Source organism: Falco naumanni, chromosome 17 (assembly GCF_017639655.2).
Source record: "Falco naumanni isolate bFalNau1 chromosome 17, bFalNau1.pat, whole genome shotgun sequence".
Taxonomy (NCBI): Eukaryota; Metazoa; Chordata; class Aves; order Falconiformes; family Falconidae; genus Falco; species Falco naumanni.
The window spans coordinates 7,390,991-7,417,979 of NC_054070.1; the positions used below are offsets into that span (position 1 = coordinate 7,390,991).

The following is a 26,989-nucleotide window of genomic DNA, read 5'->3' on the forward strand; positions in this document are numbered from 1 at the left end:
GTATTCGGAATTGCACCTCTCCAGCAGAGTAAGGCGCTTTTCTTGTTTAGCTGTTGTCTTCGAATAACTTGCGAGGGCCTTTTGTAAGTGCACAGGTAGCGTCAAAAAGCAGAACTAGAACCACCATGTGGGAGTCTCACCTTCGTTCCAATAAGCCATTTATCCCACAGCTGTTATTGTGTGGGTGTACCAGATAAAAAATAAAACACGGTTTCTGAGGAACCTGTCAGTTTGTAGCAGGTGGTGTGTTGCTGGGAGTTTATTATTGGGTAGCACAAATCTGACTTTTACTGAGGACTCAGTAAAATAATAATTGTATGATAAATTAGAATCTTCTTAGGTCCAAATTGCGTGTGGCATTTCTCCTGGGAGCAAAACAAGTTCGACATGCTGTTTTGTGGTATTGAAATAGCTGATTAGCCTACATAGCCTGCTGACTAGTTCAGCTACTTAGTTTCTTTTATTCTCATCTTATTAAGAATAAACGTGGTTTGATTTGAAGTCTTAGCTCTCAGTTCTGCCCACTTGTAAGCTTGAATTCTGCAGGTTCTCCTGTTAGGTTATGCTTACTGCACCCGGGTCAGTGTTCTTTGATGGGGGTAATGGGTCATTTTTGTTTCATAGCTGCTCTTTTAAAACATGTTAAACAGAACTACTTGGCAGTTTTAAGGCTGCTCTTATTGTACTTAACCTCAGGTTAAGCTCACCTGTTGTGGTGTTCTGTCTGGAGGTGATACTTTGGGAGCGTAACTGAACTGTGGGAATGCAGTGTGTTTTTAAAAAAGAAAAACCATTTTTGATGAAAGATTACAGACTATCCAATTCCTGTCTATTTTAGGCAGTGTTGGTAGGGAGAAAATTAATCCGAAGAAGGTCTAAATATATGTATCTTCTTACCCACAGAATATCATTAAAAAAGTGAATGGTAAGAAGTTTGTGTACAAGTTTGTTTCTTATCCGGAGATTTTAAATATGGATCCACTTGTCGTGGGCCGTATAGAAGGAGACCCTGAAATGACTGGTTTTGCGGAAGTTAGCAGTGCTCCAAAGGATGTGGAAAACTGTGGGAAGGAGAAGGCTCAGTCATGTGCTAAATCCTCCAGCCGCAATGACTATATCCACTCAGGCTTGTACTCCTCTTTTACTCTGAACTCCCTGAACTCTTCCAGCGTAAAACTCTTCAGGTCCATCAAGATCGAGAATCCAGCTGAGAAACTGGCAGAGAAGAAACCCGCTCAGGATCCAACCCCCTCCGTCATCAAGTTTGTAACCATGCCCTCCAAAAAGCCTTCGTCTGCCCCCCTGGTCTCTACCCCTTCAACGCTCTCTGCCACTTCCACCGCTTCTCCCGCTTCGATCGCATCCTCTCTTCCCATGGGATCGGAAGAAACTCTCCAGACGTTGGAGACGCTTGTTCTACCCAAGTTAACTGTCCCTGAAGCTCCAGCACCTTTGCCAAACTTAACCACCAGCTTTACCCCAACTCCACCCATATCCTCGGTTTCTCCCACTCTGCAAGTTCCTTCCACGCCCCCGTCGCCACCCCTGAGCTCTAATCCTGACCTGGACATTGACACGGACATAGAGTCCGTGGCTTCTCAGCAGCTGGAGCAGGCTCAGAGCCTTCAGCATCAATCCCCAGAGTCCAAAGAGCAGGATTCATCTGTGCTGGAGAAGGAATTTGCCAATCACCTCTCCAGATCTAAAAAACCCAAAGGGCTGGAGTTGGCTCCTACTCTCGTCATTACAGGCAGCGATCCAAGTCCACTGGGAATTCTGAGTCCTTCTCTCCCCACTGCTTCTCTTACTCCAGCACTTTTCTCTCAGGTAACCTAATTCCCTTCCTGTTTTTTGTTGCTTTTTCTTAAAGTAACAATAGTGGTTATGTTGTATTTTAAAACAGTAAGGGAAGGCAAGTGGAAAATGAATAGTCAGTAGATTGTGTTTGGAGCTCTGAAACTCAGGATGTCACTCCCCCTTTTTTTTTTTTTTTTTTTTAAATAAAACATAAATTTTATTCATAATCGGTATGAGCTTCCCCTTGCAAGTGTGCCCAAGCGGTGTGTCAGCCGTACGTGTCTGTACGGTGTTAGCATGTGGAGGCAAAACCCGGACCAGCACCAGCAGGATCCTTTGTAAAGCTTGCCAGGGTGATACTGAATTATTTCAAAAACCCTAAACCCTGCCCTTATCCTCCAGGCTGAATCTGAAAATACTTTAAAAATAGAGAACCACGGAGGTGTCTGTTTAGCAGCTTTCTTTTACTTGGTTCAGTAGGCATTTACTTAAGACCAGAGTATTGGGATTTAACAGGAGTAAGAACAGCTGCTTAATTTGGTTGTTATCTTTGTGTGGGAAAGGAAAGCTTTTATGCCTCATGGAAGATTTGGAAGAGAACTGAATCCAACCAGGCTGTTAAATTGTTCTGTATATATTTAATCCCTGTCCTGTAATAAATTGGAATTTGAGTGAAACTGTAGGGAAACTGCTGATAAAACACTGAAATGGCTGAAGACAGGGATAAAAATCAAGTGGAGTCGCTTTTTTGGCACCCCTCAGAGTGCTTGGCCGGTGAACCCAGATCATCCCAAATATTCAGAAGCCAGATGGAAATGTCTTCTGGTGTGGCTTAGGTTGTCGGTGTCACCCAGGCCACGCGGGTGCCCGCTGTCTGCTCTTTTGAAATTCGTAGGCTGAGTTTTCCGAAGTCGCCGGCGGGTGCTGTGTGCCGGATCGCAGGAGCAGCCGATCCGCTGTAGGTTACAGCGGGATGGGATCTGGCAGCCGTTGGGAAAAGAGGGCTGGTTGCTCAGCCAGAGCTGGATGGCTGCTGCTGGGGTTTGAAGGGAGGAGGAGGAGGTGGGAGGAGGCGGAAGGGGGGAATGGGAGTTGCTGAAATTGGGACCCAGCCCTCTGCAGCTGCAGGAGCTGGGATTATTGGGGCCGGATTGACACGTGCTCTGCCTTACTGGCCACAGCTGACTCCTTGCGTGTTTTGCAGACTCCCATCTTGCTGACCCCGAGTCCCTTGCTCTCCAGTATTCACTTCTGGAGTACTCTGAGCCCGGTTGCTCCCCTCAGTCCTGCAAGGCTGCAAGGTGCTAATACACTCTTTCAGGTAAGTGCCAGCAGGTTTAGCCAGGCTCTCCGTGCTTTTCAGTGCCTTCCTCAGCAGACCCACAGGAATCAGCCCAAATATCTCACGTAGACACAAAACGGTCATCTTTCAGTTTTCTACCCCCTATATTAGCTTTGGAGAGCGTTGAATTTTAGTGTTTACCCAGATTTATTTAAGTATATTGTAAATATTGGTATTTCAGAAATGCTTTAAGTTAATAACAGGCTGTGTTGGAGTTAGACATTTTTATTTTAGGTTTGTCCTTCCCATAAAACTTGCCTTCCTGTAACTTCATGGGTTGAGATTTTCCTGGAAATTTCTACGGTATTGCTTCTTTTAATCATTTGGTAACAGTCTCTTCTGTTGAAAGACATTAAATCTTGCCACTAGTAAGAAGGAAGACACTGTGTGGCAATATATAGCACAGTTCTTTAAGATCTGTGTTCTGCTGTTTTCTGTTGTTTGGAAATTCTCAGCTTCACTCTTTTTATTAAATTTTTTTGTTTAACTAATATATAAGAAAATAAGTCCCCTGTTTTTTTAAAAAATATATATCTTTTTAATTGTAATTACTCACGCTCTTCTTTCACCTTCCACTTTGGAACTGGGATACCCACGTCTGTTGCCTGAGTTTGCTTAGGCAAAGGGTAAAATTTAACAAGTTGTCTTTTGGGTTTGTGTCTGTCATCTCTGTGGAGACGAAGGAAGGAGCTTATATGTGAGGATAGGAATTAAGCAAGTAGGTCTGAAAATGCACTGGACATTTTTCTCTGTAAATAGGTGATAATTAACTGAAGAACAATGTAGACCATGGTTTCCCAACAGCCTGTTAAAGTCACCTACTGGTTCAGGATGCAGGCAGCGCTCAGTGCAGAGGTTACGGACTGGGTCCTCCTGGTGGCACTGGTTGTGACAGCTGGATTGTTGCAGTCTGTTATACAGTGGCATTTAAGAAGTAAATTACTTGGGGGAAGCCAAGAAGTTTCTTTGAAAGTTTGGGGTTTTTTCTTTGTTGTGTGGTGGTGTTTGGTTGGTTTTCTTTTTGTTTCCCCGGGGGGGAGCTTCTACATGCAGAGATACGAGAGGAACAGTAAATTAATAACGGCCTCTTCCCTAATCATTTTTGTTTTGTCTCTTAGTTTCCATCCGTGCTGAACAGTCATGGCCCATTTACTCTGTCTGGACTGGATGGACCCTCTACCCCTGGCCCGTTTTCCCCTGACCTACAGAAGACATAGCACATGAACTCATGGAAAGGACATATTGGCAAGCAAGGGAAAGATATGACACTTATATTTAACCATGTTTTTTAAACGAGCAATTTATAATTCTACAGAGATTATCACAATCATAGTTTTTGCCATTCCCAAATGAAATGCCTTTTTTGCAAAATTCCCTTTTTTGAAGACCCAGGTTGGGAATGTATATGCAAACGCCTTAATAGGAGCTGAAGCTCCGGTCTCTTCTCTTCCCTCCTCGGTTTGGAAGACTTCGCTATGGTTAAAGGGAGTTTCAGTTGGTGTGGCAGTAACTGAGTCTGCACCGATGGCAGTAAACGGTATCAGAGAAGTCTTTTCTCTGTGACTCTTGGAAAAACCCTCTGTTCTGCTTCCTGTGCTTGGCAAGAAGAAATCTAACGGTGATCGAAGCTGGCATTCCAGGAAATGCTTGGGAAAGGGGTGTGTGCACTCAGCTTTGCCTTGGGGGCTAGTAACTTCTGCAGCGACAAAACAGCCCGCCTCTCTTCTGCTGTAAAAACATCTTGTCTTTTTGCAGGGAGAAATTTTCAAGGAATATTCAATGATTGTGTTACTGAGATAACGGACAATTTTTGAATGGCATTGTATACCGCCAGACCAGCCCCTTGGAGAAGCTGTCTGGCTAGCTCCTGGATGCTTCCCTGCCCTCCCTTCGGTGAGGAGGCGAGGTCTGGAGACAAATGAATGGTGGGATTAGTTCCTTTCAGTTCTCAGAAAGTTTTGAATGCTGAAGTCCAAACATTTCTTGTGCCAGAGACCTGTTACAAAGCCTGTAATCTCACTGCTAGAAGATTAGCAGGATGGTGGATTTGCCGTGCGGTTCTGAGGGTGTGTCGTTCTGGTGAGGTTGCTGCCTGATGCTAGAGTTTCAGACCCAAACAGTGGGCGAGAACACTAACGTCCCACCGTTAACGTTACTGCTCTTTCCCCACAGTTGAAGTGGAGACGCTCCTCTTCTACCAGCTCTTATCTCAAGTTTTGCATTAGGTCTGTTGCTTTATTTTTTTAGTATCTGAGGAAGCACCGGACCCAAAATAAGTGAGGCTCAGCGTGAGCAGCTAGCTGAGAGGGGTTATCACGGCATATCAACCTTCTGGTAAATTTGCGCTTGCATTCCTGTTCTTGGTGGCCGTGTTTGTATGGATGAATACAAGGTTAGTTTCCCAAGCTGTTTGAAACGCTGACGAAATGAAATTTGTAGTTAGATTTTTATACCTCAGGAGGCCTTTTAAGAAAACTGAGGAATGAAAGAAGAGAGACTCGCCTCTCGTGGCCCCTCGGAGGCTGGGTGTCTCGCTCTGGTGGCGCTGGATGGTGTGCCCCTCCACTTTGGGCATCTGACGTCAGGCAGCAGCTTCTGTTTGCTACTCTGTACATAGAGTCAATGACGTAAGATAATCTTCTCCATAAAATACCCACTAGAAAACAGGTGGAGACCGTCTCTTTCCTTTGGCATCCTCACTGGCTGTCTTCAAAGTTTTAATGAGCAGAGGAAGATTGTACCTTTACAGCAAGAGGAGCTGACAGTGTATGCTGTATATATTGCACCTGTCTTATGGGTAAGCGGTGAACTCGAGCTTTGCAGAGTTCTCCTTTTGCCACTTGTGCAGGCTCTGAATTCACTTTAAAGCGTATGACAATAACCCAAGACTTAATTCACTGCAGTGATGTCATCTTTCTATATTCTAGCATTGAAATATGTAAACCACTTAGTATGTATGTTCCTGACATGACACCTGAGGCAGGTGGGTGTGATGGAGTTGCTTTTTGGGCATTGCTCATCCAGAAAATCCCCTGCCAGGTGGGAGTGTATGCCTTCTTTAGGTGGATGTAGCAGGGAGTAAGCTCACGTACTGAACCGTCTTCCTGCCCGGTTATGTCAGAGGCATAATTCTGCTTTGCATTTTAGACATCAGCAGATGCAGGATAAAAGTTCCTGTGCCAGCAGCTCTTAAAATGACAATGTGCAATATTGACCTTTTTATTATTATTTTTTTTAAAATGCAGGAAGAAAGCTGCAGATCATAATTAAGAGCAGGCATCTGGAATTTTCTGGTTTGCATGATGGCTTATGAGTCTGCTCTAGAAATATATATATAGCTATATATAAATAGCAGCACTTTTGATGGTTTTGATGGTTTTGATGGCCAATTTTATGCCCACCAAGTGCGTGGACTTGAGAGCAACATTGCAGACTAGGATTAGATTTTAAAAATAATTACTGAGCACTAAAGACTTGCAATTTAATTGCTTCCTTTTCCTTGTCCCCTATGGAGAAAAGCCAAGTTTATTTGTTTAAAAGTTGTGTATGTGCACACGTGCACTTAATTCTTTGTAAACTTTATCACTTTCAGCGTAGGTATGCAAGAGAACCAAATGCTAACGTAGCTTGTCACTTGTGCTTGGCCTGGTTTCATGCCTCTTCTCCAAGTAGCTTTGGAAGATTGCACGGCCGTAGCGGGCTGGGGAGATGCGCGTTCGCCACCGGGGATGCCTTCTTCAGGGAAAGCTGGTATGAAATGCAGCCTGTACGTGTTGGTTTCAGTCGGGTCATATCCAGCTTCCTGACAGGTAGCGCTGAGGAGATGGTTGCTTTTGCTTCTTGAGCACCTGGCTAGGAAAATAACAGTCCCGTGTAGGATTATAATCTCAGGAGGCACTTGGGAAAGCGAGTTGAAAGGGGAGGGGAGGTGGGAGAGGAGCGGCTTGCTGCCTTTTCTCCATTACAACTTTCAGGTCACTTAAGGTAATATTATCTTGTATATATGCTGCCTCATTAAACACACATTTACTGACAAGTATATTACAGCCACCTTTTTTGGATCGCGTTCCTGACAGCACAGCGTCGCTGTGACTTCTTGGAGCTTGGTTCTGTGAATTGCTGGTACTCTACCAGCTCGCTGCAGGAGCAGTTTGCAGCTCGTTACAACTTGTTTTTAATTTAGTGTAGGGAAGTAGGGGTTAATATAGGCTCTTTTAATTATCATGGTAGCAGTCTGTAATATGGGTATAGTACCGTGTTGGTTTAAAAAAAAAAAAACCCGCAGCATTACAGAAACATTTTGTTACGTTACAATTCGTGTTGCTGAAGTAGCCATGGTATTGTTGAATGCTTGATAATATTTGCATCGGTTAATTCATAGATGGTGGTAGAATTAGACTGGATGAGCATGGAAGCTGAACATCTGTCTTGCTTCTGGAAATTTCTATGTCACTGCTGCTGTATAATAGTACTGCAGTTGGAAAGCTTGCACTGCTGGTGCTGCGTGTGCTACGTCTGGCTTTTTTTGACATCCTGAACTGTCAGGATGCCACTGGCAACACGTGCTGCTAGCAGAAGTAATCCACGGAAAGCAGAAACGTGTTAATAATACCTATGGTTGTAGAACCGTATTTGTCCTGTCTTACCTGTTTCCAGAGAATGTGATCCTAGTAATGAGGGTGATGGAGGAGAGTTGGGGTTTTTTTCTTAACAGCAGCTTAGGTCTAGATTCTTCTTTCAGAAATCGGTCTTCAGCAGCGATGGCTGAATGTAATTCCTATGCACTGTCTTTGGCACATTCAAGTTGCATTTTGCAATAGGTCAGGAAGTGATAAAGTTCCTTGAATTTGAGAATTCATTGTTTCAACTTAGAGCATCCTAAGACATCAGTGTCCATGCAATCTCTGGTATAATGGAGCATGCGTTCTAATACGAGAGGCTTTGGCAGTTCAGTGGTTTGTTTGGGATAATTTCTCCCTCTGATATGTTTTCAAACCTCAGATACCTAGCAAATAGATTCTTCTTGGGTTTTTATAGTGTTTATTCTAACCACAGTGAAGGCTGCTTATGTGCGTATCTTCCTTTACACAGCTTTTCAAAGTGCAGTGAGGCACGTTAATGTCAGATTCCCTCATGAGTTCAACTTTCACGCGAGAACTTCTGCAGGTTGAGATGGGATGAAAGAGCTAGCCTAGCGCTTTGGTGCAGTTTCTCAGGTGAGCACAGGCACGCAGAGTTCTGATCCGCTTCTGTAGCGTTTTTCTAGTGCTGAGGTCAGAGCCCACAGTTCTGACAGTCTGCAGGCTACCCGTGGTTTATTCATGTATCTTTTAGTTACCTTTTGCTACTGTTTTATAGCATTTTTTGTATGTACTCATGTTTTACTATACGATTTAACCTCTTCCATTTTTAATGCATATTTGTTTACAAGACACATCTCAGTGTTGTATCAAGAGGCTATCTTGGTATTGCCAGTTATGAAAATAAACTACGTCAGTAGTTAAGGAACATTGTCAAAGTCGACAAGTGTTTTAAAACTTGATGCTTGAGTTTTGGGTGTCCATAACGATTTTGTTCTGTTTTGTTCCTTAGTTCTCCTGTGTAAGAAATAGACGTACCTTCTGGCCTCTGAGGTCACGGGTATGGATAATTTTATTTTCTCTTGGTAATCACGTAGCATGGCATTGCAAACAAACAGCCCCAGCCCCACAGGACCTTACGCTTGGCAGATAAGTTGAAAATCCATTAGAATTGCAATCATGTTGCTTAGAAGCTGTTCAGAATGTTTTAATGAGGTATAGTGTGTCTTGCCTAAACAGGAATTTTTATGGTTTGATTTGAATTTAATTAAACAGTAATTGGCAATGGCTGCTGTTTAGTCTGAACGGTATTAGCAGATCTGCTTAACGTGGAAGCCTGTGGCTATTGCCGTCAAGTTGAGTGGTGGTTAATATGCGACATGCTAAAGTTGATCTGCTGAAATCAGAGGCTGTCAGATGAAGATTAAAAGATAAAATGCGGTGGTGGTTGTTTTACACAGTCCTTAGGGCTATTACTGCAAAAGGCTTTGTCGTGGATCAGCATCTGTGGATGTGGCATTAGTATGGACTATGTAGGAGCCCTTCCTAAGAGCTGATTCAGGACAAAGAATTTTTGATGGTAGAACCACCCGTCTTGTCTCCGCAGCCTGCTTTTGGTCAGAAGGATGTAATACAGGAGCTACCAAGCGGCAGTAACGGCAGCGCTACCGTATTTCTGCGATCCGTCGTTACCAACAGCCCTTCTGTTGCATGTCCCGACTGGCCGGGTCCCGTCTTAAGCAGAAGGGTTAAAGCTTTGGCTTTGGGTGTCTGGTGGATCCTGAACTGAGGGATAGTATTCTTGCTTTTATACAAAGAACAAACAAAAATAAGGGAGAATATGTTCACCGCAGAATGTTGATTCTTTTTGGAGGGATAGAGCATTGCTGGCCATAACCATGCTTTGCCAAAAAAACCCCCGTGTGACCCGCAAGGTAAGAAAGCTGGGCAGGGCCCGGTGTTTCTTCTTGAATGTGTATGTTAATGTATTTCCCTTTGGAGATTGCAAGATGTCCGCTTCCTATAAATTATTCTACCAAAAAAAAAAAAAAAGTTTAAAAAAAAAAAAAAAAAAGTAAAACGGACTAGAATTTATTTTTATTTACCCCCTCCCAAAGAATGTAGTAGAAGACTTGGACTGTGGAGCTGTTCCAGACATCTGATAAATAACATACTTGGAGAGCTGAGGACTTGGGTTTTCGATGCATTGTTTGGTGGAGGCTGGAATGGCTATCTCCACGTGAACATCCGTGTGCGCACACGCTCGCTGCCTCAGAGGATGTGTGTTCCTTACGCAGGCTGCCTTCTAGACGTGTATCAGTCACGCTTCCCGTGTACACTCAAAGCAAATGCTGCACTATGCAGTTGCCACTTTTAAATGTTTTGCACATGCTGGTGAGGTTTTGGGGGGCTTTTCTGTTTGTTTTTTTACGTAGTACTTAAATCAGTTATACCACAGTGTGGACTAATTAATTGCCAAAGGTTATTTTTAAATGCATCTTTGACGTTGTTGTATGCCACATCTTAAAAAAAAAAAAAAAAAAAAAAAAAGTCTTAAATGTGTCTGAATCGTTTTGTGTTCATGGAACAAAAGTTTGGACTTCTTTTTTTACTTTCAAACACTCTGTTGAGACCATGTGTTGCAGAAGGTTTTCATCTCAAAGTAGGGTTTTTTAGCAGGGGGTGTAACAGGATAACTTGCGAACCTTTGGAAAACGGGGGTCTTTTAATGGAGACGGGGAATGAACTGTGAGCAGAGAGGGGAGGAGAGGTTGGAAGGCGTTGTGTTCGGAGCCCATTTCAGTCCTTGAGCAGTACACGCAGCAGTGCTGTACTAATAACTGGAAGCCGTTGGGGTTTATTTTTATTTTGTTTGGGGTTATTTTTTCTTTTCTTTTTTTTTTTTTTTTTTTTCCTTAACACAGGAAGGCTTTGAGGGTGGCCTCTGCATGGTTCCTAGTGTGTGCTGTGTGCTGGGGGGGGGGGGGGGGGGGGTGGGTTACAATACCTGGGTTTTGCTCTAGACTCCTTGAGATGTGTTGTGTTTTTTTGGCTAGCATGTCTTAAATCTTCAGGCTTTGAAACTGCTTTATAGAATTGTGTTGACTTTTTGTTCTGCTGTTGTTCAGTTGCACAGAGTTTTATATATATGATGTACTAGTTTTAACGTTAATTCTCTGTGAACAGGGTTGAGATTATTCATTGTAGTTTAAAAAAAAAAAAAAAAAAGTTGTATTCTAAAACTCCCTTTTAAAAATCTTGTTTGTATTCTGTTGCAGTGTTACCAGATGGCCTTATGTACGTCACAGTGTTTTGTGATAAGTACAGTAGCACATTTAATGCTTATCTCCTCCCCCCCTCTGTTTTTATAGCTGAGAAGTATATTCTTAATAATAGAGGTGAATAAATGGGAAAATTCTAGCAGCATGTACGGTAAGGAGAGTGGTTGTCTCCACTAATGTATATTAGGGCAGCTGGAATTAATCTGGGACTGAAACGACTCTGAATAGGGATCGTTAACCAGCATGAGACTTTGTCTTGGGAATTCTGAGAATCTTTGCGCGAGCTGATGGCAGATGTGAATCGTATGCCAGAAGCTTGTAAATCAGGATAGATCCGTTGGCTTCACTGCGACTGGTCTAACTTACAGCGGCTGAGAATCTGGTCTGTGCAGCGTCTTGCCTCTGGCTCAGATGGAGTCAAAGGAGGGAAGCTGAAGTTTAAATTTTAGAGAACTTAAGCAACCTAATCAGCTGTGGTAATGTGTGACAGTTGTTACTCTGTTTATTTTTTAAAGTGCACATCTGTTCTGGAAAGTGACTTTCAGATGTCTTCAGTGTTTTACTCCTCGACTGAATTTTTAGGTTAACCTGGGTTCTTTGCAAATCAGCAAGAGGATGTCTGCAATGTTTTTTATACTACAGCAGCTCTGACCTCTCTGCTTGGGGCAGATGTTCGTGTCAGCTAACTTACTCCTGACCTCTGGAATGGATTCCATTTTACTTTCCCGTGATTTTAGTAGAACTGTCAGTGGTAAAAATTACATTGAAAGCAGCAGAGAGAATGTTTTCAGTTACTCTTTCCAGAACAGAATTGCATTTTATTTTATTTCTATATATATACATATATATATATAGTACCAAGTTAAGAGACAAAGCAAGTTATGTTGTAGTGAGTGTCTTAACTTCCTACACTGGAGACTTTTTCTAGACACAGTCTTTTAGAGACAACTGTAATCTCACACCGCTTTGGTGCTCTCGTTACAGTTGGGTAAACTTGCCTGGGAGAGAATAGCTTCTCAGTCTAACTTTTTTTGAAAGTAATACCTTATAATAAGAGTATCTTAATGCCATTGTGTTAAAAAAAAAAAAAATGCTGGTATGTAATGCAAGTACATAAATAGCCAAAGTTTTCAGTAATTGTTCAGTGTTACTAAATTTGCTTTTTGTTTAACCTTCCAAGATAACACACTAGGAAGACCTTCAGCATGTTGATAGCATTTTGAAAAAAAAAGTCCGATCAACAAGATTCTAGCAGATATGCAGTTATTTGAGCACATTTCAGGTTTGAGTACAATTTGGAGGCAAAACTTACTTTAGAGGAAGCGCACTGTAATGACACTTCAAAGCAACAAATGCTGCTTTTAAATAGTGGCGTATTGGCAGTTGTTATTCAAACATAGTGAAGGTCTTTCCTGAGAAATCAGGTGACTTTTCTATTGCTTCGATTTTTGTGCAAAAAAAAAATTTAAAAAAAATCAATGTATTGCAATCTTTTTTAAAAATGGGGTGGGAATAGTTAAAGAAAACTATTTTATGTAAGAACTGACAGAGGGATTTGCTTTGTATAATGCAAGCTGGCTTTAAAAAAGCATTGTAGCAAATTATTCAAGTCGATCATATGTTAATAGTTATGTGCAACCAGACATGCAAAACAATTGTATTTTTTTAAATAAATATTTTTAACAAAGTTGCTGATCTTTTGACTGGTTTGGTTTTTTTAGTTGAGGAAATTGAAAGTTACAGCTGCAGGGCAGCTTGTTTTGTGATAATGAGGGAGTTCATCAGACCCTGAGCTAACCCTGTCCCTTCACAGCATCACGGGCTCTCCCGCATCTTGCTTGCACGGAGACAGAGGTGGAGCTGCTCGTGCTAGCTGGCTGCACAATCTCTTCGCCAAACCAGGAACTATTCCCTTCTGGTGAAAACTGCCTTTGGTGAGTAGCTCTGCGCTATATATAGTGCCGACAGCAAAGTGGAGATCTGAATTGTCTAGTACGCTTCTAACGAGAAACACTGTTCTGGCGATAGCGTTTAGTCTGCGAGGACATCATAAGAAGAGACTTGTTTTAATAGCGGACAGTCCCTGATGTGGTACATATGTAATCTGAGCAGCCTTCTTTCAAAATAAACTCCCTTCTTGTATTGTTTCATGCTCATTTCCTCCGTAGAGGGATGGAGAGAATGGTGTCATGGTGGGAGGGGCTCTATTAGTGACAGATGGGGGGGTTATTGCTGTAAACGGGTTTTGCAGTATCCATTTATTTTATTTATTTATTTATTTTGGTTTGGGTGTCTCAAGGAGAGTAACAGTGGCATCCTGTGGTGCTTGGCGAGAATTGCAGCACGCACTGCCCTGGGTGGGAGGCAGGGGGGCTCCTGCAGTCCAGGGATGAGTTAAGCCCAGAATTCAACTGCATTTACTCCCTTCTTGCATTGCACTCAGCTTTAGGTGCACACAGTAAATGCAACAAGTTCACTCCCTTGAGACTTTCTACGGAACCGCCCGTGGGAGCTTGCGAAGATTGTGGAAGGTAAGATCTACTGACATGCTAAAAGCAGTTTGAAGTTGAACAGCCCTTAGTCTGAGTTTGAAAGCTAGAACTGGTGAAGGGAGTAGCTGATAGTCTTGCCCAGAAACAGCTGAAGTTACCTCAGTCCAGTCGTGCCGAGAATCTAGCAATCAATCACCTTTAATTAAACACTGCTTTATATACACACGTACATATGTACATCCACATACAGCAGTTAAAGCAAAAAGTACATGTCCAATCAGTCACTGAAGAAATAGATGTATATAGCTTTACACTCTTCTAAAGCCAGTCCTTTCTTCATAGCTTGTAATAGGGCATGTGTGGGTTATGAGAGTACCTTAGGGAAGGCACCTGTTTATTAATAAAGTATTGCACAGATTAAAGCAGCTGGAGGCTGGCTCCCAAATACCTCTGGTTCAGCTTCAACTGGAAGCTAGAAATAAAACCACCCTAAAAGACACTGCAAATGTAGCAGCTAAACCGGTGACTGAAAGCAAAACAAACCGTCACAACTCATTCTTGACTCAAAAACAAACAAAAAAGCTAATGATTTTAATAATCGAGAGGCCCTAGCATGCGGAATAAGACACTGGCTGTGTGAACGTCTGGTACTGTGTCATATACAAGAATCAACTGTGCAAATATAGATAGGTCCTGCTACCACTGTGCACTCGGTGGGTTCTACTAATCGTGTATTTTTTTCCCCTTTGGAAGTATACGTGGAGGTGACATCTACTCATGGCAGTGTTGCACAAAAATGAATTCAGATCCTGTATTGTGCTGTAAATTGTAGGGGCTTCTATACGTTACAGGCCAAACGAAAAAAAACATTCAGTTCAACAATTGTGTTCCATATGTAAGACTGAGAGAACCTCTTCCTTCCCACCCTCCATCCTGGACCGGTAAGAAAGTTCCTTTGCAGGAGTAACTGTTCTCCCACCATCCCTGCCATACACCGTACCCTTTCGGACACGGGCAACAGTCATCGTTTTGGTACGTGTGCCACGGGCAACTTGTGCTTAGCTTGATGCAGTGTTTTAGGATGTTGTCTTGATTCTGACTTACCCAATCTAATGTGCTTTTGATTGCAGAAAACTTGCATGATTCAGTCATTAATTGTGAAATCATCCTTAACAGTAATGCTTTAATTGTGTGTTGTTTTATTGCTTGTCTAGGGCTTGGCCACTTCTTTAGCGCTGATACTGTCCGGTGTCGTCCGTTACTGCTGGTTTGTCGGGCGAGGCATCATCCGTATCTGCAAAATTGATGTTAGATACTTCAGATGAAATTCTGCTGAGCTTTAAGGGAATGTGCATGAGCTCTCCCAAACGTGACCGTTGCTGTTCTGTCACCCACCACACCAGCTGGGTTATTTCGCTGGGCATGGAGGAAAGAGCTGCTATTCCCAGTAACCTGGACAAGTTTTTTACCTGTCACACAGTGTTCCTTTCGTAGAAGGTGCTTGTAAAACCAAATAGCCTATACGGACTGAGGTGGTAGATAAGATAAATCCTTTATCAGCAAGGCTTTTGTCTGCCTTTGGATGGCATGGCAGATCTGCTCATTCCTTGGATTTTAGCCAGGGAACAGGGAAGCTTGTGCAGTCGGTGCTGGGAGGACGTAGCCCTGCAGCAGCACGCTGCTGCTTTCACAGCTCGCCTCGAATGCAGGCTGCAGTTTCCCTGTGATCCACAGACCATTCCTACTTTTTTCCCTTGCTTCTCCAACAGAAAAGAAAGCAAACCCTGAGCTGTGGCTGCCAAGGCTTTGTGGGCAAGTCAAAGCAGGAAGAGGGGACAGGAAGCAGCAGTAAAATAAACATTTCCTTGCATTTTGCTGAAGTGCTGCACCCTGGTTAGGTTTTGATGCATATGCCACTCTTCCTCTCATTATAAAGCGGGGCTGAGTGACGGTGCTTTCTTACCTGATGAGGGCTTGGGGTACATCCTGTGGAAAAACAAGAGGAAAGCGTAGAAGATAAAGGCCAAGCCTCCAAAGATCATCCCGCAGACCAGGAAACTGTAGCTGCCCTGATCGTGTATAATCTGCAGTTGGAAGAGGGGGGGGAAAGGGAGCAGACATGTCATCATAGCACTAAAATACCTAATTAACATTCAGTAAGAGCTTCACTGTTTGATAGCTCAAGGGTAATGCAGTGCTTCTTCCCAGCAGCTGTCCAAACCCAGGACTAAGGTTTCTACTGAGAAGTTCCAGGTTTTGGCATGCCTTGTCCGCACTCACCGATCCCACCAGCAGCTGTAGCACCATCTCACCAATTCCAGCTCCAGTCACTAACACGGTTGTGGCACAGCCTGCAAAGAAATAGTGCAAGTGATGTGGCACGGAACAGGTGAACCAGCCAGCAGGATCAGCCTGGAGCTCTTTTATGGGTCTCTCCATACAAGATTTACAAATACTTAATGTATCTTCCCATCTAGTGTTGAGAACATCTCTTCTAACCTGCGATAGTGTAGAAGGGTTCAAGTTTAAGTCAAAAAGCCATCTCCTGTCACTTTTCTCTGTTGGCAGAGGTGACGTTGCTTCTTGCTGGAAAGATTTTCATTCTTCAGTATCACTGCCCCAGAGACGGAGGTTGGCAGAGACTTCCTGCAAGAGCTGGCCAAACGCTGGGCTTTTCAGTTCCCTGATAATCTGGATGATGTTTTCAAAACTGGCTCTCTGTGAGCCTCTAAAGCAGACGTTTCTGTCAGTCCCTGAGAGCCCTAAAGCTGCAGGAAGCTAAGAACCAGGCTGGATCCCTGCCTGGAGAAATTTTTAGTACACCGAAGCTGGGATTTGTGCTGGTTTTCTGACTGTAAGCTTGAATAAACATGGTATTCAAAGGTAGGTCTTTCTTCCCAGGCATCCCTGAAGAGGGAGGGAGGCGCTAGGTGTGACTGTATGCCAGCTCTAGTCTTGGAACACCCACCTGCTTCCAAAGGTTTGCCCAAATCCCTGCTCACCTTTGTACTGCAGGATGTCCTCGGTGTAGGCCAGCATGCTGGGGAACGTGCTGCTGAGGAACAGCCCCAGAGACGCCGTCCCCACAAACAAGAAGACGACGCTGTAGGAGAAAATCAGGAGCAGGAGGAAAGTTATCAGGACTCCAACCTGTGAACGACACACACAGAGTCAGGAGAAGGGTATAACGCCAAGCTGCGACAGGCTGTAGATTGTATTTTACCCTTTTTTTGCAGTAAATGGTCTGGAAAAGAAAATAAGTTATACTGGAAGAAAGATCACAATCTCTGAAAAGCTGAAGCAGCTAGCCAAATAAAATCCGTCTGCCTTGACAGTGAAGAATTTGGTACTTTTTAGAACAGGACTCGGTAACGTAACTTGGTACTTAAGTCTCACGGTCATTAGGGAGAGACTTAAGATTATATCTAAAAAAAGTATTTTCTTCCTCTGCAGCTTTCATGCAAGAGTACTGCTACTTCCACAACGTGTTCGTGTCCCAGTCACTGCTCAGCCTTATCCAGCAGGCTCTGCCGTGCTGCAGTGAGCAAGCGACAGCAAATCCCCCCGGTGCCCCAGGCTCGCCAGGGCACCACAGCAGCGGAGGCAGCTCTGCAATACCGACCCCAGGTATTTTGTCTTAATTGCTCAGGCCCTGATTGTGAGCATGTGCATGTACGCAAGAGCCATTTGGATTCTAAAGCAGCTGAATTCAAACGGCAGCTTGCTGCAACGACACCAGGAGCCGGTGTATCTTGCCGTAAGTAGCAGCACCAACCAGCAAGCGTTGCAGAGAGAGTTCTGTGTTGGTCAAGTGAATTTTTATTCTCATGGTGCTACCACCTTTGCATTTAAGGGGAAGCGAGAAGGTTTCCATGCAAGGCTGGAGGCTGTTCCTGCTTCTCTCCAAATATTAGCAGCAGCTAAAGCAAAACTCCTGTCCTCGGGTTTGTTAATGGTGCAGTTAGGACGAGGGATGAAGTCAGCAGCGTGCATCAAGGAGATGCATGGGCCTGTCCGTACGATCGATCTGCTGACGCGGAGCTTTCCTTGCTCCCCTGTCAGCAGTCGCTCTGTGCCAAAGGAAGAGATTGCACTCATTTTAAAAAAACAGTCGTGTTTTGTTCGGCTGTATCTTTTGGTATTCAAAGTTGGGTTCGTAAAGTGACCAGCAACAAGGTTTGGAGCTGGCTGCCTCACCTGCTCCGGTCCGCAATGGACATGGGCTGAAATCCTCAAATCCATCCCAGTGGGAACCATCACTCCTGTTCTTTCACCACCCTGCTCCCTATTCTTGGCCTCGCAATATTAACTGTGAAACTTGGTACCAAAATAACTTCTGGTTTAAATAAATGGTAAATCAACTGCCTTCTCGCTCATTTCTTTTCTTTTTGGTTTTTGTGTGGTTTCCTTTTTTTGTAAGGACTGTGAATGGGAACAACTCCCTTCCTGTTGTCTGCCACATCCTTACATGCATCTTTCTTACATATCCTAAAAGGATTCCCTCCCCTTTCTTCACATGAATGTGTTTTATCAATTTAAGCAACCTCAGATCACATCAGTTTCTTTGACAGCTGCTACAGTCAAAGCAGAGAATTTACAGCACTACCTGCCTTCCCTTTCCGTGGCTAACACAGGCATTAATTTCCCTGTAGAGGCCGGAGAAGACAGCGTGCAAAGTAAATAAAGTTGGCAGACGCTTGACTAGGCACTTTCACAAATGTAGCATTAGGTAACTGAGGAGCAAGCTCAGAAAAGCAGTGCAACCAGGTTGTAAGTCTTAGCAAACTCCTGCATCGGAGCCAGCTGCAAACATGCAGCAGCAGAGGTGCAGAGGTCTGCCCCAGGTCTGGCATGAGAGCAGCTGCAGCTCTGCACACCAGAGCTGGACAGCATCTTGGAGGCAAGCAGAAAGAAAAAAAAGACCACGGAGTAAAACCCCAGCCTTACCACATTGATGAAGACCATAGTTGCCGGCTTCATTCGGTAGGACACGGGGATGGAGATGAGCCTGCCCAGTGTGATGAATCCCCAGAAGAGGCTGGGCAGGTAACCAGCCACTTTATGTACTACGGAGAGAGGCTCTTCCACGGCGTAGCTGTAAACGAAGCCCGAGTACTCTCCCTGCAGGGAAGACAAAACAGCACGTCACACCGACGGGATTGCCTGCAGGCTTTGCAGCTTCAGCCTGACCCTCAGTTATTCACAATATCGCAACAGTGCCGGAGAGCCCACCTATGGATTTGCTACCACGTCTCAATGAACCTCGTTCCCAAGGGTTGGCAGCTGGAGACGGGCTTCCACCAGAAGTAGATACACAGGACTTAAGCTCTCCTCACAGGGCAAGACTTCACAGCGTTGCTAGGTAAAACACGTGCTAAGCGCTTATCTGCAGAGATGCTCTCTTCCCTAGGGACTGTCTTATCCTTTTGGAATTGCATCCTCTCAAAACCTATCATCACATTAAGAACTCAGAGCTGATCATCCTTGAAGACGGAGGCCCTGGAAAGTTCCCGTAGCTGACAGCTGCTCTGTGTAACCCCACTCACCTCTCGGGACCCTATTGAATGCCCTAGCAAGACCCAGCAGTATTTTACCATGAGGGGACCGAGATAAAACTGTTGAAAGAAAAAGAACAGCAAGGTGCCAGCCAGGAGCGAGCCTTCCTCGCCCGGACAGAAGTGCTACCCACGGCGAAGCCCGTGTGACCGGCGGCTTCATCAAAGAGCCATGGTTTCTTATGAAATAAAATGAAGCTGTTCTTGGCTGAAGCGAGAAGAGACCTACAAGTAGACAATGTCACAACTCCAGCTGTACGCTGGCTAGGTGAGTAGCGATCTAGCTGCAACAACACGGAGCCTAGGAGAAGCCAGGGAACCCTCCCAAGAAGCAGGGCACACGCCAGCCTGACCACGCTTAGCTGTGAAGGAGCCACCTCGGGAAGCATCCTGCTGCACCGGCAGAGCCTCAGGACCAGCCCACTGCACGCAGAGGACACGGGCCGGGGTTTGGGCTGTTACAAGTGATTTGGAAGGAAGAAAGCCGTACAGCTTTGCTCAGACAAGATCCCTCTGTCAGCTGAACTCACCACAATCCCATCAGTCATGAAGAGAACAAGAGCCCCAGTGATGTGGACTGCGAAGTAGGTGTAAGAAGCCCCTCTGAAGTTTTTGCTTTGGCAGCAGCTAAATAAGTCATCATGACCTGGTGAAAAACAATGCAAAGCAAACTTAGCTGGAACGTCCCCCTGGGGCTGGGTGGTTGCCAGCCCACAATGGGGATTTGTTTTGCGCTCAGCTGCACGACAGAGATTCATAGAGGACCGTGAACAACGTGGAGCACTGCTAACCTCTGCTGGCACAGCCTCTCTCTTTACCTACCTCTAAACTTTCAGAAGGAAGATGGATATGCTTATGGGCTGCTGTCCACAGACTGGGATCCTAGCTGTCCAGGATACTTTTTACTTCTCCTACTGTAGCTGCTTGTGCTCCTCTTCCCATTTAGGAGCTCAAATTGCTGGCCCTGCTCTTACAGTCAATAGAAACAAGCCCATTCAACCATAGCACTGGTGCTCGGAGCCCCTCATCCTTGGTACCACCACACAGGAGAGTCCTGCCCGGGATAGCTCACATTCCTCGGATAAACGATAGTTAACCAAATAAGCCAGCTTTGGGAAAGAGAGTGATAACCATACAGCTAGCATCGCCTCCTCTGAACAGAGCGTTGGGAGCAACAGCCTGCCAAAGCTGGGGGTCAGGACCCCAGGAATTCCCTACTCTCCCATCCTCCTGCTTATATCCCACCACTCTGGGATGTGCAAAGGGCTGGTGGCAGCACCTGGAGTCCTGTGCAGGTGAGACAGTTGCTCCTGCCTGGCAAAGATGAGATTCTCACTACTTCTATGGGGAAGAAGGGATTTTGCCAGCACAGACGTGCCTGCCGAAGATCACAGCAGTCAGCGTACAGCCTTCCTGATTCTCTAAAGGATTAATCTCAACTGCGTTTAAGAGGAAGATGGAGAGCTGAAGAACATGAAGCTGCAGTGGGGTTGTATGAAAACGGGCAGCTGGGTTGAGGAAAGAAACCACCAGCACCTCAGCTAAGGGAAATGCTATCAGATGAGCACAACCTTATCAGACACTAGAGAACCCACTCCGTTAGGGACACCTATGATCCTTCCCTACAGCATCCTCCCCACATCCCAACTGCCTCCACCTTCAAGTATTCCCTAAAATTTCTTTTATCGTTCAGGTAAAGCCATCTCTCCTGTAATAACACTACACACTCCTCTGATAACCCTAAAATACAATGACTTCCAAGATTCACTATTTAGCTGAAGAATTTACTTTTTGATACGTCTCTCTTGGGTAGCAAAGAACAATGTTACTATTGTCCCCAAAACAGGGTGTAGTCACAAGTCCAAGAGCAAACTATTGCTGGTGTTTAACTTTTCCCTGCAAACAAGGGCACTGTCCTCATTCCTTTCAGATTTATTAGAAAAAAGAAAAAAAAAAAAAGCAGCGTTCCGCAGCATGATGACCACTTTTAAACTGAACAGTCAGCAGAGCCAGCTCAAAACCTGACTGAAAACCAGAAGGAAACTAAGGGGCACAACTTCCACGTGTGCTTAAATGACTCGGGAGCCCAGGTTTAGTTTTAGGACAGCCTGGAGAAAAACAGCCCCGAGTGCCACCAGCAGGCTGCTAATCTCTGCTCAGGGATTACGGTCCCATCTAATTGGAGGGCAATTGGGCACCAAATTGTCTGTTTGGATTGTTTGGGTATTTCTGGATTACGTTCACGTGTGCCTTTTGGCAAGCTTCCTCCTTAGGCAATAGCGATGGATCTCGCTTGGTAAACTCAGCTCAGAAATAAAGCTCGGCTTTTTCTCCCCCTGCTCACCCCCCATTCCTCCAAGCCCGTGAGAGAGATGCCACCAGCTCACCTCCTGCTGCCTGGGGTCTCTGCACAGCAGCGCAGAGATCGTCCTTCTCCACGGGCCGCGTCTCCATTGCCAGCTCGTCAGCTGACAGCAGCGGGTGGCTGCTGCTGTTGAAGCACGGCACCATCCGCTCCTTGTAGAGCAAGAAAAACACCGCGATGGGCACTGGCAGCTGGGGAGGAACAGAGAAAGGCAGGTAAGTGTGACAAGCCTGGCACAACATACAGTCCAGCTCCCCAGTCACAACAGCCTTTTAGGAAGCTGCACTCAGCATCTGCAATGGATGTGCCTGCACTGACCTCAAAGAACAAGGACAGGTGCTGGCAGTGGGGTAAGGAGCCACTGCAGGAAGGATGGAGCCTTGTTAGGAGAGCTAGTGGGGAGGGGAAAAAAAAATAAATCAAGTTGAGAGCAAAGACCGCCGATCCGGAGTGCAGCTGGAGCATCCTGCCAGTCTCTGTGGGATGCCAGGTGGCCTGGGGACCATCACCTGGGGTGGGGGACAGGGACACTGGAACAGACGGCACCTAAATGCAAACCTCACAAAGCACCGTACCAGCCCTTCAAAACCATAACTTTCTGGTTTCCAAGCATTTGGCCACTTCTGTCTGAAGAATAGAATAATAAAGTCTGCGGAGAGCAGGACGGTTTTAAAGGGAGAGCTTCTGTGGCCAAAATGCTGTGTGAGGGAAGGGCAAGCTGCTCCCAGACCAGCTTTGCCCATCTCCAGCCATTAGCAGAGGTTGCTCAGCATCTCGTAAGAGATGAGATGCTTCCCAGGCCAACTGCTACAGCCCAGCGACTTCAAAGAGCCCCTCGGTGCAGCCCCCACGGCGGGTACCAGGGGCTGCAGAGCAGCCTCCAGCTGTCAGTGCCTTGGAGAACCCCGTAGGTCCTCAGGCTCCCAGCACACACAGTCCCACCAGCACCGTTCCCCGCAGTCTGGGCTTTCTGCCTGCTGCTAATGCACACAGGGACCGTGGGCTCGTACCTGCCCACCGGATCCATCACGTGGCAGCCGCAGCATCAGGCCCCCTGGCACCGCGCTGCCACATGCCTGGGGACGAGCCCGCTCCCCGCGCACACCCACGCCGCCGTGGTGCCTCCAAGCCCGGAGGGACTTGCTCTTTTTTGGGGAAAGAAAACAGAGGGAAGCAAATGAAGCTGGGTTTGCTCCTCGCCAGCCCTCCCTTCACCTCCCGCCGCAAGCAAGTGGTGTTTATTCTGCAGCAAACTGGGGGAGAAAGCCAGGAAATCCTAAGTGACAGCTCACTCTCCAGCCGCTGAGCGCTTGTTTTCTACATGTCTGTGAGCAAGTGCGAGCTCTAGTTCCCAATTTCCTGCCTTTTGTTGGCTCATGGCATGATTTAAATGTATGGAGAATTCCCCCCCCCCACCCCTGCTTCTCTTGCCTGAATTCATTTATGAGGACTTCATTGTTCTGGGAACAATGGGAATAGGAACAGTTAGTTCGGTCCCATGGAAGAAAAACGCATTTGCTTGATAGTTCTAATCCTTCCGGAGGTCAGGACCAGATTTTATTCTTCCAAATTGCAGATTTTGCAAAAAAAAGTCCCAAAAACCCAACAACAAACCGACGCAGAGGGACCGGCCGTACAGATAAACGTCTCTGGGCAATTCCAGTCTTAAGCAGCACTCGGTGCCTACGCAGCAAAGGGCCCCAGCTCCCGGCTCCCAATTCCCAGTCAAACCACAGGCGTACCCCTGCTCCCCAGATCGTCACCACTAAAGCAAGCAGGTCGCTTTGGCTTTATCCAGGCTGTACTGGCTTGAAGCTGGCAGCGCCTCAGGGGCACGAGTGCTCTGACCCCATCAGCTGCTCGCCAGCCTTGGCTGTTTCTGGTAGGAAATGCCCAAAAGCTGGAGACTCACCCATGCCCAAGAGCAGCCCTCGCCCACAGGTTGCCACCATGCCAAAGCGAGCTCAGGGACGTGGGGAAGAGCAAAGGATCAAGCTCAAGAGAAAGCAGGTTCCCAGGACTCCATCCTGAGCCAGCCTCATGTCCTGCACAGCAGCTGGCAAGCCACCTGGGGGACGGTCACCTGTGGCCACCTGGCCCGCAGGAGGGGTGGCTGTAAATCTGGGGTGGGTACAGGGGACGGAGCATCCGCACAAGCAGATCAGTTATTACGTGGGTAGAGGGAGAGGAGCAAACAGAGCCGAACACCAGAGCCCTGCCAGGGCGAGTTTCACCAAGCAAAGGGACAAACCCATCCCAGAGGAGCAGCCTACCCCAACCACGGGACAAGGACAGCTCGAGGACTGCCCCTTCCACTTATTTCCTCATCAGCCAAAAAAGCTACAAAAAATTACTTTCAAGTATATGCAACTCCGCTTACTAAAAAAAAATATAAAAATAAAAAAATTGCTAATTAATGTAAGTTAGCTTTTACTACTTTCTGTGAAACCTGATCAAAAGTATGTTTTATAACATACCTTCAATGACTCACATAAGCAAAGGTGCAGTTTGAACAGCTACAAAATAACTGGAAAAATGTCCCTTCCACTGCCCACGTGAGCACGGCTGGTGCCACGAGGTGCCAGGCAGGCGCTGAGCCCCTCTTCCTATCCACAGCCCCTACGTGTCCCAGCTGGAGAGGTCGGGTGGTGATGATGAGCCACGTGCCAAGACCCAGGGCCACCGTGCTTGTGGCAGAATCCTGCTGCTCGGCTCCCGGCACAGCCTCAGTGTTCTGGGGGCTGACGCCTTGGCTGCCCGGGCTGCTTGGCACGAGGCACAGAGCTGCCAGAGCCTTCCCGGAGCCGTCAGAGCTCCCCACCCTGGGGGAGCCCCCAGAACCAGAGCTGAGCAGCAGCCACAGCCCCTACACGAGGACCCTGGTGCTCACACACTGCCCTGCCGAACTGACCCTGCCCCGCGCCGTCCCGCCCGCGCCAAGCTGGAGGGGATCTGGATGGATCCCCACCTCCGAGCAGCCCTCCCTCTTGAGGGGGCAGAGATTTTGGTGTGATAACCATTTGCTCACGGGCTTTCTTACCAGGGCAACCCGGCTTTGCCTTTTGCGGGGGAAGGCTTTTCTTTTTTCAAGGGGGAAAGGGGCATCCGAGCATCCCCTGGGAGCCTGTGCAGGCAGCAAGATCCTCCCCGCCTGGCCCCAGCGCTCCAGCTCTGCCCATCTAATTGCCAGGGATGCTCCCCTTCCCCTGGCAGCTTTTAAGCGTTATTATAAACTTAACGAGTTGCTGCATCACGCAGTTAAGTGTGGGTATAATGCAGGCTCCTTCCCTCCAGTTTCTATTTCGGTCTCTCCCCCCAGGAGCAGGGGACTGTTCCCTGCTATTGTATCCCAGCTACTTTTAAGCAACCTAAGCACAATGGAGTGTCCCGCACTTCCCCTGGGAAACCACCTTCCGGATAAACACATCTCTCTCAGAGGAACATTTTCCTGATTTCCAGCCCCTTGGAACAGGCTGCATGATGAAATTTCCGCTCTGTGGGAAACCGAATTTTAAAATATGTTTTTGTTCCAAATCTGGACGAAAAGCCAAAAATTTTCTCTTAGAATGAAAAATTTTGGCCGGGAGTCATCCAAGCACTTCATTTTGATAATGTTGAACCACTTAATCTTACTAAAGCAAAAAACATTCTGCTTCAATAACATTGAAACAACTATGTTTCTGTCAGCTTTACACATTGCATTTATGCCAAAGTTAAATTGAGACATCTCCACTTTAAACAAAGCAAGAAATTGAAATGAATCATTTCAGCTTGTGTCTTGTCAGAATACACACAGCTCTGCGAAAACCGGGATGGAAATGTGGTTTTGACCATTTTATAACAAAGCTGCTGGTCCTGGTTTCCACTTCTACAGCTTACTCGTTTCATCCACTTCCCTGGGGTTTTAAATATCAATTATCATCATCTATTCTCTGACATTTACACCTTGAAGAAAGGAGTTTGGGAGCTTTTTTTTTTTTTTTTTTGTTGAGCTGAGCTACTCTCAGTATCTCCAGACAGTGGGTTGAGTTATTTAATTTAAACAAGGAATCAAGTCAGCTCCCTCAGCAAGGCTTTGGGAAAGAACAACCGCTCGGCTTTGGCAGGGGGACGCGCTCCAAGAGCTGCCCCCTCCTCTCACGCTCGTTACCTAACCCTCATCCCAAGCACCCAGCACCCCGGCACTCCCTGCCGTATTCCTGCTGATCCCACGCAGCGTGCACACACGCGTGGTGAGCCACCCACACGTGCAAGCGGCACTGGAGCATGCAGTGATGCACAAGCCCAGCTCACGACCTGCTACGTATCAGCTGCTGGGACTCGGCCGAGGGTCCCATCCTGCTCCCAAAATGTCCGTGGGACACCGCTAGGCACAGAGAGGGGTCTGGCAGTCACCCTCCCACCAGTGTTCCAGATTTCAGGCACACGGTTGTATTCAAAGCAGATATGAGACGCCGCCTTCAAAACTCAATTAGTTTGCTCAGGATTGACTGGTAAAATAGGTAACGCTCGGGTGTAATTAAAAGCACATTTCCCATGGCATACGCAGAGGTAATTAAAGCTGCTTCTCCTCCTAGGCAGGGAACATTCTTTTTGGTACTTCTGCAAAGAAACTCATTACAGCTCCTGCCCAGCTATTTCAGCTGCCCCTTCTTGCCCCAGCGAGGTCCGAGGAGAGCCCCTGGATGAGGTGCACCGGGGGATGTTTCAGTTACTCGGCACACGGGAAGGCCAAAAGCAGAGAGAAACCTGTTCCCTTTGCCTAGGGCAGCCGGCGCGGTGGAAGACCAAGGGCTGCTCGCTGGCCTGGGACAGGGAGCACCGGCACATCCTCATGTTCGGGCAGAGGGGCAATGGCTCAACCTGCCCAGGGAAGGGCAGCAGGTACGGGGGCTGCAGGGCAGGGAGAGCTCTGGCAGCATCACCCTTCACCCCTACCGCGGGAGGTCTCCTGGCGAGTGAAACGGGCACCAGCTCGCCAGCCCCTGCCCTGGCACACGTCTTACAAACGGACACAGCCCCGTACGGCAAGGGCTGACAGGCTGGGCTTGGCTCTGCTCACAGCAGGGACCCCGGACCCCTGCCAGCAAGAGTTCCCACGCACAAAGCGCAGCCAGGCGCTCTACAGGTGCTGAGCAGAGCCTCAGCATCAACCCCAGCAGGAACAGCACCGCTCGCCAGGGCTGCCGCTCGCTGCCGCAACACGCTCTGCTCTTATCGCTCCGGATCTACACGGACAATTACACACACGCTCGCAGGGCTCCTGCCACCGGGAAGGGACAGCAGCAGCTTAGCCAGCTCTGCTGCAGGGGGACCAGGATGGGCACGATGATGGCACTGCCCAGGGAGGCTGCGCAAGGGAACAGCTGGACTTATCCACGCTGGGATTCAGGTTTTAACTGGGGGGGGAAGGAACAGGGCTACATTTCCAAGAGAGCCCACAGCCTGCAGACAAGGGTGGCTTGCTGGAGATCAGCTCTGGGACTCAGCAGGGCAGAGAAAGAGGACGGGCACTAAACCCCAGCTCTCTCCCTCAACAGAAGGGCCACAGGGCTTTTACACCTGCTGCAAATCACC

The 26,989-nt window shown here is 46.7% G+C and overlaps 2 protein-coding genes across 8 annotated transcripts in view; one reads left to right on the forward strand and one right to left on the reverse strand.

Moving 5' to 3' along the window:
• ELK4 (ETS transcription factor ELK4) overlaps positions 1 to 12,687 on the forward strand; it is a 23,132-nt gene extending 10,445 nt beyond the window's left edge. For 5 of the 7 annotated variants that reach the window (XM_040616815.1, XM_040616813.1, XM_040616814.1 and 2 more), the window contains 3 exons: positions 904 to 1,827; positions 3,002 to 3,118; positions 4,258 to 12,687. In XM_040616815.1, coding sequence (XP_040472749.1) covers positions 904 to 1,827; positions 3,002 to 3,118; positions 4,258 to 4,356 — 1,140 coding nt within the window. In that variant the 3' untranslated portion in view covers positions 4,357 to 12,687. The remainder of the gene's footprint in view (positions 1 to 903; positions 1,828 to 3,001; positions 3,119 to 4,257) is intronic. The other 2 variants (XR_005831300.1, XR_005831299.1) reach the window with 2 other exon arrangements.
• Positions 9,785 to 26,989, reverse strand: part of MFSD4A (major facilitator superfamily domain containing 4A) — a 24,667-nt gene continuing 7,462 nt past the window's right edge. The window contains exons 4-10 of the mRNA XM_040616812.1: positions 21,435 to 21,603; positions 19,578 to 19,693; positions 18,440 to 18,613; positions 16,495 to 16,642; positions 15,773 to 15,843; positions 15,456 to 15,576; positions 9,785 to 14,786 (exon numbers count right to left, since the gene is read on the reverse strand). Coding sequence (XP_040472746.1) covers positions 14,722 to 14,786; positions 15,456 to 15,576; positions 15,773 to 15,843; positions 16,495 to 16,642; positions 18,440 to 18,613; positions 19,578 to 19,693; positions 21,435 to 21,603 — 864 coding nt within the window. The 3' untranslated portion in view covers positions 9,785 to 14,721. The remainder of the gene's footprint in view (positions 14,787 to 15,455; positions 15,577 to 15,772; positions 15,844 to 16,494; positions 16,643 to 18,439; positions 18,614 to 19,577; positions 19,694 to 21,434; positions 21,604 to 26,989) is intronic.